At 41.2% G+C, this 12,053-nt stretch overlaps 1 protein-coding gene across 1 annotated transcript in view; it reads right to left on the bottom strand.

The window, feature by feature from the left end:
- RAB31 (RAB31, member RAS oncogene family) overlaps positions 1-12,053 on the bottom strand; it is a 165,193-nt gene that overhangs the window by 42,926 nt on the left and 110,214 nt on the right. Inside the window, exons 4-5 of the mRNA XM_066246627.1 lie at positions 10,219-10,290; positions 7,992-8,098 (exon numbers count right to left, since the gene is read on the bottom strand). Coding sequence (XP_066102724.1) covers positions 7,992-8,098; positions 10,219-10,290 — 179 coding nt within the window. The remainder of the gene's footprint in view (positions 1-7,991; positions 8,099-10,218; positions 10,291-12,053) is intronic.

Genomic DNA, 12,053 nt, shown 5'->3' with positions numbered 1-12,053 from the left:
TTCCCTCGAGTGCTCCTTCCTTGGATACACTACTCTCTACTCCAGGAAAAATCCTCAACTCACCAGCAGTAGCCCCACCAATCTCTCTCAGTCTTTTTCTGAGCTAGCAGAAGTGCTGACATAAGATCTTAGAGACAAGAGTTCGTTCCTCAGAAGAGGAGAGGACTCGGAGTCCCTGACGGCCTCCTAGGTTCTATGTATGGGGGAATGAGAGGAAGCCTGGGCAGAGGGGGCCAGTGACAGAAGAGCTGCCCCCGGGTCATTACCTACCACCTCTGAGAGAAGCTTCCCTTACTCCTAAACCCCTAATTTCCACTATGGCTTTTGTTAGGCAACTTCCCACTGCTACCATTTGTGAGATAAAATAAATCAGGCCTGAGAGCTTTTCTCCCATCAGCACCTCTACATGATCCCTCCCCAACCCTTATGATTCACTCACAGCCCTAAAGATGCCAGTAAGACGTAGAATTCCAAGGAAACACCAAAAGGAGACCCTTGAACTTGAAGAGCAGGTCAAGTTAGATTCCACTGGAGGAAGGCCAATGTGGAATGATCAAACGGGTCAGGAGAAGTTTCTAATTTGGTGTTGGGCAGATAAAATGTATTATGCTCACTTTGTTAAAGATGGAGGCCGTCGCCCAGGTGATATTAATGTGTGTTGAGAATCCTTGTAGCCTGGGGCTTGGTTTTAGGATTAAGCCTTTCCCACCCTTTTTGATGTAGGGCGGTACAATCCAATCATGCCTCAGAGAAGTGACTTTGTATTAGAGACTTCCCTGTTTTGTATATTGGATTAAGAGTTTAGATTGCTACACTATAAAATGGGGATGAAGTGGGAGCTTGGGCTCTTGGTTCCTGGGATGATTAGCATGAGAGAGTAGAGCCAGCAGCGGAAGGAGGCCACGTGAAGGAGGCCAGGAGAAGCAGCTAAGATGGCGGAGTGCTGAGTGAGATGCCAGTTTGTACAGAGTTTGTATCTGGGATAAGGAAGGAGATGGGGAACTGAGGAGAATAAGGCTGGTGAGCTAGAGACCTTTGATTCTAGGAAACTCGGATAAGTCAGTAGCTTTGTGAGCACTGAATGTGACTGGGTTTTGGAGCCCAGTGTGTGTTTTTACTTGCCCGCCGGGTGCAAACTAGGATTAAAGACTATGGCCCACCAGTTTGTGGCTCCGTTGTTTCTTTACTGACTGTCCGAATCCAATGCGAACCTGCATGGGCCGGGCTGCTTTGATGGTGGCCCTGGCCATGGCTCCTGGCTTTACATTTGGGGAGATCAAATTACTGCTTCTGGATCCTAATAAGCTACCCTTTCCCTTCTCCAAGAGTTCTTGCAGGGTGAGGGGGAAGCCCAGGAGGTGTGGCCGGAAGTGAGAGATCTCCACAGATCCCTAGCCAGGTCCAGGGACTTCCTCCTTCTTCTCTCCCATAAATTCCTTTCATTTCAGGCAATGCTTTTCCAAGTATGGCCTGTGGAAATCGCTTTTTAAAATGCTTATGTCCCCAAGCTATCCTTGCTTATTAAATCAGAACCGCCAGAGCTGGATCCTGGGATCTGAATTAACAAGTGTTCTACATAATTTTTATGCTCATGGAACTTCTAAAACTATTAAAGCAAGGTGACCTGTTTCATTTCTTTCTTTTCAAGATTTTTTTTGCCCCAACTCTCCCACCAGGTCCAAGACAAGGCTGGGCAGTCTCTTGCGGGCTCTCAGACTTGCTCTGAGGAATGCTTCTTTTCTATTGAGAGCCCAGGCCAAATCTGCACTCCTTAGAGCTGCTGGTGCTAGCCCCGTGGCATGCATTACCGTATTACTTGTTCAGAAGCTTGGTGATTCGCCACAGACTCCTGTCAGCTTTGCCTGAGTTAGGCAAATACTCTCTCTGCTCCAAATTGCCCATGCTCTTCATGGCCTGAGAGCTTCACCCCAGGTCAGCTGTCACCCCAGGTCGTGCACAATTACTTCAGTCAAGGTTCCCTGATTTCCTTTCAGCCCTGCAGTCCCTAAGATGTCCACAGTTTTGCAATTCCTACTTCAGCATAAGCAGGTGGTAGGGAGGAGGGGGTAGCCCATTCCCAGGCCCCACCAGGAGCTGCACACCTTCCTCCTCAGCAGCTGTTACAGAGCTTCTCTCCAAGGCGGCTTTCTTGGCGAGGGAGAGGAGCCGTGGAAAAGTAGGGAAGTGACAGCCACCGAGCACCTACTGTGCGTAAGCTCAGAACTGCCTTCTCACTTATAGCAGTGCCAACTGCAGTTTGCTACCTCACCTCAGATTCGAGAGACTACACTTTACTACAATGTGACAATAATGTGGGCACAAGATTTTGTCTAGAATTCTTCAAGATACCCAGGAAAATCTTCCACAAAGATCAGAGACCTAAAAAAAATCCAAACCAGATGTGCTGGATTCACCGGACCAGATGCCTCTGAACACCTTTCATTCTGGAATGGTATGGTCGGACCTTTCTACCATCTTCTGAATATCATGACTGCCCGATGATCGGGCATCTCCTCTGCCAGCACTCCTGCACACAAATGCCTCAAGTGAGCTGAGTCCAGTTCAGGGAGTTAATTCCATGTAAATTCCAGTACCCTCTCAAATTACTCCAGGCAAACAAAGCTCCTCTTAAGGATTTACAAGTTTACACAAGGCTGTTCAGTGAGACTGGTTCCAGACACACACACACACACACACACACACTCACTCACTTACACAACCAAATCTAGATACTGTCCCTCTCCAACCCCCCAATGAAATATAAAATATAGTGTCTGACAATTACAGGAAAGCAAAGTGTTTTAGAATTGGAGTAAAAGAAAGTCAAGGTCTAAAGAGATCTGGCCAAGGTCCCCAGAAAAATATCATGCCAGCAGGCAGAATCTGGAGCAGCCAAATCGACAGACCAAGAATGTGATTCTACCGCCATGGGAAAGGGTCAACAAGCAGATGCCCATTAGGGTCACAGGTTCGATCATTTGCCAAACTCTTCTTATCTAGTGGGAGGAAGTTTATACTCTGGGCAAGGAATGACCCATCAGGCTTCCCCTTTGCCACTTAACCTAAATGGGAGTTTTCAATATAGTTATCCAATTTTTCTTTTATATATTGGATGTTCTGGGGATAAATTCTTTATGTGGCCCAGGGCGTTTTCAAAACTCTAGTCATATTAATATATCTAGAACATGCATATATATTGCAGGTATATAAGTATATATTTGTACATATATACCACTTTTTAAATATTTAGTTATTATTTTTCTCAATCAGCTTTTTGTTCATTAAAATTTTTATTGAGGTAATTGTGAATTCACATTTAGTTATAAGAAATAATACCAAGAGATTCCTTGTATACATTGCCCAGTTTCCCCAAATGGAAACATTTTGCAAATGTATAGTATAACATCACAAAAAGGATATTGCCATTGATTCATTCTCTGTTACCTAGATCTCCTCACTTTTACTGGTACTCGTGTGAGTGTTTATGAAGTCCTACACCATTTATTTTAATTTTATTTATTTATTTATGTATTCATTAATTCATTCATTTTAGAGAGGAGGGAGAGTGAGAGAGAGAGAGAGAGAGAGAGAGAGAGAGAGAGAGAGGGAGGGAGGAAGGGGGGGAGGAGCAGGAAGCATCAACTCCCATTTGTGCCTTGACCAGGCAAGCCCAGGGTTTTGAACTGGCGACCTCAGTGTTCCAGGTCAATGTTTTATCCACTGCGCCACCACAGGTCAGGCAAGTCCTGTGCCATTTTATCACATGGAGGTTTGCATATCCACCACCACAGAGAAGATGCTGAACAGTTCCAACATGACAAGGATCCCTCATGTCGCTCTTTTATATCCATGCCCACTTTTCTCCCTCTCCCCTCACCATCACCCCTGGCATCCGCTAGTTTGTCCTCTATTTCTAAAATGTTTCCATTTCGAAGTGTTATATAAACAGAATCACACACTATGAAACCTGTGGGGTTGGCTTTATTCACCCCTGTGATTCCCTTGGATGTTTGCCCAAGTTACGTGCATGAGTAGTTGGTTTCTCTTTATTGGTGAGTAATATTCCATAGAATGGATACACCACAGTTTGTTTAGCCATTCACCTTTTGAAGGACATTTGGGCTGATTCCAGTTTGGGGCAATTACAAATAAAGCTTCTGCGAATATTCAGGTGCAGGTTTTGTGGAAACCTAAGTTTTCAGTTCTGTGAGGCAACTACTGGGCCATATGGTAATTGCATATTTAGTTTTTAAATAAATTGCTGCACTACTTTCCAAGATGGCGGTGCCATTTTGTATTCACACCAGCAATTTGTGAGTGATTCAGTTTTTCCCCATCCTCATGTATTTGTTGATGGTTTCTAGTATAATTTCATTATAATCTGAAAACGTTATTTTGTATGGCTCTAATTATTTTAAATTTATTGAGGTTAATTATATGGCTTAGTAATTTGGTCTATCCTGGAGAATGTTCCATGTGAACTTAAGGCCAGTAAGTTCTCTATTTTTATATTTCCTAGCTCCCCTTAAGAGAGAGACAGAAACAGAGACAGAGGCACAGAGACAGTGCATGTCAAAGGTTGAGGGCCTTCTACAGTCATGTACCTCATAACAGCAAGAGAAATGTGTCATTAAGCGATTCTGTTATTGTGTGAACATCATAGAGCAGTGGTCCCCAATCCCCCAATCCCCAGGCCATGGACCGGTATTGGTCTGTGGGCCATTTGGTACCGGTCCACAGAGAAAGAATAAATAACTTACATTATTTCCGTTTTATTTATATTCAAGTCTGAACGATGTTTTATTTTTTTAAAATGGCCAGATTCCCTCTGTTACATCCATCTAAGACTCACTCTTGACGCTTATCTCGGTCACGTGATACATTTATCCGTCCCACCCTAAAGGCCGGTCCGTGAAAATATTTTCTGACATTAAACTGGTCCGTGGCCCAAAAAAGGTTGGGGACCACTGTCATAGAGAACACTTACACAAACCTAGATGGGTTAGACTACTGCACACCTAGACTGTATGGTACAGTCTATTGTTCCTAGGAACAAGCTTGGATAGCATGTTACTGTAAACAATAGCATGAGATAAATCAGGTACAAAGAAAATGATATGAGATTGGGAGTAACTATAAATGAATGTTTCCTTGTAGGGTGATGGAGATGTTCTAAAATTAGATGTGATGATGACTTTACAACTCTAAATATGCTAATATTTATTGATCTATATACTTAAAACAGGTGCATTTTATGGCTTATAAATTATCTCAATAAAATATATTAAAATTTTAAATTGTATATTAAAAATGTTTAAAAATTTTTAATTTACTAGCATCACACTAATTTTTTCATTGACTTAATCAGAGGCTTGAAGGAGAATTGCAAAGGGCACCGATTCTTCCTGTCTGATTCAGTAACAGACAGCACCTAACACAACTGAGAGGCAGCAAACGCTGTAATCATTCCACACTTGAAACTGCAGGATCTTGAGAAGCCACATTCAGACCTCACTGCGACCAAACTAGAGGAGAAGGGCTATCATCCCGAGAACTCGTGTGACTGGGGTCCCATGGTGTCACCACTGGATGTAGTAGATGAATGTGGTCTTGAATTGTCTCCCATTGGGGATGGAGGGACTATGAGTGAATTTGTTGTTAGAGGTGAGGAGGATGGGTTATACATTATGAAAACTATATATATATATATATATATATATGAATTGGGTAGCACGAAGCAGAAAACGTGCTGAGGAAAACCCTATACCAATGCATAAAGGGTAAATTTCACCCAGAGAACTAGAACAGCGGTTCTCAACCTGTGGGTTGCGACCCCAGCAGGGTCGCCTAAAGCCATCGGAAAATACATAATGCATATCAGGTATTTACATTCCGAATCATAACTGTAGCAAAATTACAGTTATGAAGTAGCCACCAAAATTATTTTTTGGTTTGGGGTCACCGCAACATGAGGAACTGTATTGCGGGGTCACGGCATTAGAAAGGTTGAGAACCACTGAACTAGAGCTTTAGGTGCCAGCAACTAAGCCAAAATGTCACAGGCGAGTTTTGTCTGTCCAGGCTGTACTTTACCAGGAATTGCCCCTCTTCCAAACTAGCCGCCCTCCCATTCTCATGGTTACGGTGGGAACACAATTTTGTACTACCCAGATCCCCTTCCTTGGCCACAAATGCATTTTTGTGATGTTGGAAACCCTTCCATGGCAATTTAGACTAAAACAAGAGTGTCAAGACTAAAATGGAATACATGTCACTATGTTATACCAAAGCTAAAGGCTGTTTTTTTTTTACCATGTGGATACCAGTATCTTCCAAAATATTCCTTTTTATCCTAAAATTAATTTCAATTGGGTTTCAGTTCCATGTAACCAAGAGAACTAATAATTCCACTCAAGCTTAAATCATTTTCTGCTCAGATTCTAGTCCATCAGTTCTCCCACAATTCACAAGGCTTAGTTCACTTCAAGTCATACCTTTTTTACTGCAGTGCCATGGTGTCAGATGACAGACAGCGCCTTCTCTCAGCAAAGGCAATCTCTATCCACCCAGGCCACCTCCTTCTAATGACAAAAGCTAAAGCAATTCTGTTGGGAATACTAGACAGTCAATTGTTTCAGGATTGCAGTAAAGAAGGTAGGGATCTGAGCTAAGTCTGGGGAGTTTAAAGATCTGTCCAGCCCTCAGAAAAACAAATGATTAAGTGGTGTTGACAGCTGTTATTACAAACAAATCTGATGCAATGTGATATAAAGCTTTTGAAATCCCAAAGAAACAGAGCGATTTGTCAAAGGTTATGTTAAGACTTTTGCAAGATCTGTTTTCATTGTTATTTAACTTTGGTTTAATCATATTTGGATTAGCAAAAACCTGAAGCGTGATGTTGTTGTCTTTATGAAAATCAACTACCGGAACTGCTGAGAATTAAATTAGCCAGGTAATGGAAACAACACAAATCCTTTCTTTTCTTTTATAACATTTTTATTAGGTAAAAATAGGTAGCTTATTGGGTTGGAGAGAGTTATCAAATCTCTAGCCCATGTAGGCTGCACCTCTACAAACATCTCTCCTGGTAAAGGAATTCAACAATCTAGTGTTTCTGGAACAAGCCAAACTGTTCATATATGACACATCATCACATTCGGATCTTAAGACAGTAAGAGTACATAGACTTCACTACATCCTTAAGTCTAGAAATAAAGCAAACAGGGATGTGTGGAACATGTTAGGAATCTAACTCTCCTTACCATATTAAAGTATGTATTTCTAAAATGGTGATAGTAGTGAAAATGACAATAATGACAGAAAATGTAATGATAAAAATAATAAAGCCATGTAGCCTAAAGACACTTAAGAGTCAGGGATGTAACTGTGCTGTGTATAGATTCGATTTTAATAGTCCTTACTGTGCGGTTCATCAAATTTATATTTCCCTACTATTTATTTCCCTTTCATTCTACTCTGGTGAAATAAATACCACCTTGACCACCACAAGTGAATGACCACTGATTAAACTATTACACAGAAAAACACAGGCATGACAGCCTTTTACACGTAGACATTCAGAGATAGAGGCTACTAGTCTCTCTCTCTCTTTCTCTCTCTCTCTCTCTCTCTCACACACACACACACACACACACACATACACACACGTGCGTGCACGTGCATGTGCACAATATTTTTTAAGTGAGATGAGCGGAGACAGTGAGATAGATTCCCACATGTGCTCCGACTGGAATCCACCCAACAACCCATCTGGGGCTGATGATCATTCCAACTGAGCTATCCTCATCATCTGAGGCCAACACTCGGACCAACCTGAGTCACTGGCCAAGAGAGGGGAAGAGGGAGGGAAGGGAGAGAGGGTGTGCCCTGACCAGGGATCAATCCCAGGATATCTACATGCCTGGCCAATGTTCTATCCACTGAGAAAACCAGCCAACGCCATAAAATTTTTTTTAAATGCATCTCACCTGATATCTGAGAGATCACATTTGTTCCCAGCGATGGCCATCACAATGTTTTCTGGACCATGTTCTTTCAGTTCCTTCACCCATTTCTTCAAGGTATGGAATGAGTCCTAAACCCAAAGTATATAAATCAAGCATTAGAAAGACCCATCAACATAACAGAGTTATATGTTCATAACACAACACTATGCATATAACCCTGTGTATTTCATGCATAATCCTATATATTTCAAGCAAGTAGAAACACAAACCCAACACAATTTGATGGAGAAAAATATTTTCAGGGGTTTCACAAATCAGACCATACTAACTACCCTTATCCTGTCACAAATCGTTTTTTTTAAATTATTTTTATTTATTTATTCATTTCAGAGAAGAGAGACAGAAAGAGAGAAAGAGAGAAGGGGGGAGGAGCAGGAAGCATCAACTCCCATATGTGCCTTGACCAGGCAAGCCCAAGGTTTTGAACCGGTGACCTCAGCATTCCAAGTCAACGCTTTATCCACTGCGCCACCATAGGTCAGGCCTCTTGTCACAAATCTTAATATTAGCTAAATTATACTTAAATAGACTCCCTTTTCTAAAATTGAGCCATGATTAAGTTAAAAAATATTAGCAATTTTCTCCTGTAAATAACATTAATTTAAACTATAGCCTTACTCAGATCATGTATCATAGAAATGTACACTTGAGCCTGACCAGGCGGTGGCACAGTGGATGGAGCATCAGACTGGGATGCAGAGGACCCAGGTTCGAGACTCCGAGGTCGCCAGCTTGAGCGCGGGCTCATCTGGCCAGAGCAAAAAGCTCACCAGCTTGGACCCAAGGTCGCTGGCTTGAGCAGGGGGTTACTCAGTCTGCTGAAGGCCCACGGTCAAGGCACATATGAGAAAGCGATCAATGAACAACTAAGGTGTCGCTACGAAAAACTGATGATTGATGCTTCTCATCTCTCTCTGTTCCTGTCTGCCTGTTCCTATCTATCCCTCTCTCTGATTCTCTCTCTGGCCCTGTAAAAAAAAAAAAAGAAAAGAAAAAAAAGAAATGTATACTTGAAGCCTATATAGCCTTATTAACCAATGTCACCCCAATAAATTTAATAAAAATAAGTTTCTTCAGAAAAACACAAATAAAAAATAAAACTGAAAACAAACAAGAAAAACAAACCAAAAATAACTTATAGACATGGACAACAGTGTGGTGGTCACCAGAGGAAGGGACGCAAGGGAGAGTCAAGGATAAAGGAGGTCAACATGGGGTGGCAGAAAGGCTGCGACTCTGAGTGGTAAACACACAATGCCATATATAGAAGATATGTCGTAGGACTATCCATTGGAAACTATGTAATTTTATTAACCAATGTCACCCCAATAAGTTTAACTTAAAAATAATAGCTCCATTAAAAATAAAAGAAACAATAAAAATTTTAAAAATTATAGCTTTGACTTCACATGAAAAAGGTCTAAGTCATAGGACTAAGTCAATGTTCAGGCTTCCCTCAGGAAGGAAAAGGTAAAATACACACACACACACACACTGTAGGGTCTGTTCTCCCTTCTGTCCTTTACCTCCTTTATCACAACCATCCTCCAGGAGACAAGCTAAGGTAGATACCACATGTAGGTACAGTGGTCAGAAAGTCATGGATGGGAACTGCAAAGAGTCATTAAACCAGCAGTCCTGTGCACTGAGTCCGGACTCCAGGAGTAGGAAAAACTATCAGTAAAACCACGGCAGTTATAGGTTGATTAGCCTAGATGCTCAACATTATCACTAAAAATATATTTATATCATATACACACAAACACACTACACATACCTAACTGTTTCTTTGGCATTTTATGCAGTGTGATTGAAACATTAACAGAAGGTGACTATTTCATAATTACAGAGCATATAGAACTTAAAAAATAATTTTCTTTTTCTTAAAAAGCTGACATTCTAGGGAACAGCACTAACAGGCATGACCTTGTCTCTACAAACAGTATATTTTAAAAAAATGCATGTTCATTGTTGTTTATTTAATTTAGCAGGTAAACCTGAAATGCTTCCTTACATCTAGGTGAAATAAACTCAATATACTAATATAGTGTTCATTATCCCCAACCACGACATTATGAAATCTCATTCTAGGCTACTGACAATATTCAAGCAGCGAAATCTGCCTTGGTCTTTGTAAGTGAGAGAATCACCATAAATGGCATATAAATTCGGAAGGGGAGGTTCTTACCTGTTTGGTAATATCATACACTATGACAGCTGCAGCGGATCCGCGATAGTACATGGGAGCCAATGAGTGAAACTGTTTAGGAATAATGAATAGTTTTAGGCCGAGTGAACACACTTTATGCAATCCCAAATTAAATATAAAACGCCATACTACATTATCCTTATACGACTCCTGAATTCCCCCTGGAATTTTCCCAGGGCTCCTATTAGATATAATTTTTTTTCCTCCTCAACTATACATATGCTTATGGTTTATACACCACGAAACTCAGTCTTGGGCAAAGGCCAAAAAATAAATCCTATTTTAAATGTTAATATCCTATGAATTGTCTTTTCTCTACTGCTCATCACTTATTTAATATGATGGACCAAGGGCAATCTCATTAGAATTAGAATTAGACCACAGTAAGAAAAAGATGTTTGCCCAGGGGAGGGAAAGAGGAGACAGGCACAGATCCTAAAACCCTCACTGAGCCATTAATGAGGAGCATGCAGCACGGACACCTCAGCCACTGCCCTCAGGTCTAAAGGGCTGTGTCCCTCCGCCGCATGACAAACAGCAAGAGCAGTGAGCTGCATTCCAGAATGTGAACAACGCAAGTCACAGTGGTCACTCGAACCAGTTATCAACAAGCAGGATATTTATTCTGAGGATACATCCAGGTTTTACGCATTTTTTTTTAAAGTATCTTTGAATATATTTGAATATCTTCAAATATATTTGAAGAATATACTGTGGAAGAGTTTTGAAATTCAATAAGAAAAAGATAATTTTAGTCAACAGAAAAATGGACAAAGGATATATATACACACAAATAAAGTTATATATGTCTATACATAGATAAATCACATTGAAAGAGATATAAACTACCAATCAATACATTAACACATGTTCAATTACTATAAAATAAAAGCAACAATGAGTCATTTATTAAATATTTGAAAGATTTATCACATCCCCAAAGTGTGGATTTGGAAAGGGAGGCACTTTCATAAACAACACAGAAATGTATTTTTAAGACCTTCTTTTAAAAAGATGCTCGACATCATTGAATATAGGGGAAATGCAAATCAAAACCACAATGAGGTAGGCCCTGACCGGTTGGCTAAGCGGTAGAGCGTCGGCCCAGTGTGTGTAAATCCCGGGTTTGATTCCCCGCCAGGGCACACAGGAGAAGCGCCCATCAGCTTCTCCACCCTTCCCCCTCTCCTTCCTCTCTATCTCTCTCTTCCCCTCCCACAGCCAAGGCTCCATGGGAGCAAAGCTGGCCCAGGCACTGAGGATGGCTCCATGGCCTCCGCCTCAGGCCCTAGAATGGCTCCAGTTGCAGTGGGGCAACACCCCAGATGGGCGGAGCATCGCCCCCAGGTGGGCATGCCAGGTGGAGCCCAGTCAGGCGCATGCAGGAGTCTGTCTGCCGCCTCCCACTTCTCACTTCGGAAAAATACAAAAAACAAAGAAACAAAAAACCCACAATGAGGTTATCACCTCACATCGATTAGGATGGCTGTTATAAAAAAGAAAAAAGCATAACAAGTATTACTGAGGATGTAGAGAAAAGAAAACCCTGTACACTGTTGTTGGGGATGCAGATTGGTACAGTCGTTATGGAAAACAGTATGGAGATACCTGAAGAAACTAAAAATAGAACTATCATATGATCCAGCAATTTCCCTTCAGGGTATATACCCAAAAGAAATGAAATCAGTATCTCAAAGAGTTATCTGTACTCCTTCATTCATTGTAGTATTATTCACCGTAGACAAGATATGAAAACAACCTGAGCTTTTATCAACAAATGAATGGATAAAAAATAATATATATATTATTTATAT

This window comes from Saccopteryx bilineata, chromosome 11 (assembly GCF_036850765.1).
Source record: "Saccopteryx bilineata isolate mSacBil1 chromosome 11, mSacBil1_pri_phased_curated, whole genome shotgun sequence".
Lineage (NCBI taxonomy): Eukaryota > Metazoa > Chordata > Mammalia > Chiroptera > Emballonuridae > Saccopteryx > Saccopteryx bilineata.
This window is presented reverse-complemented; position numbering and strand designations above follow the sequence as displayed.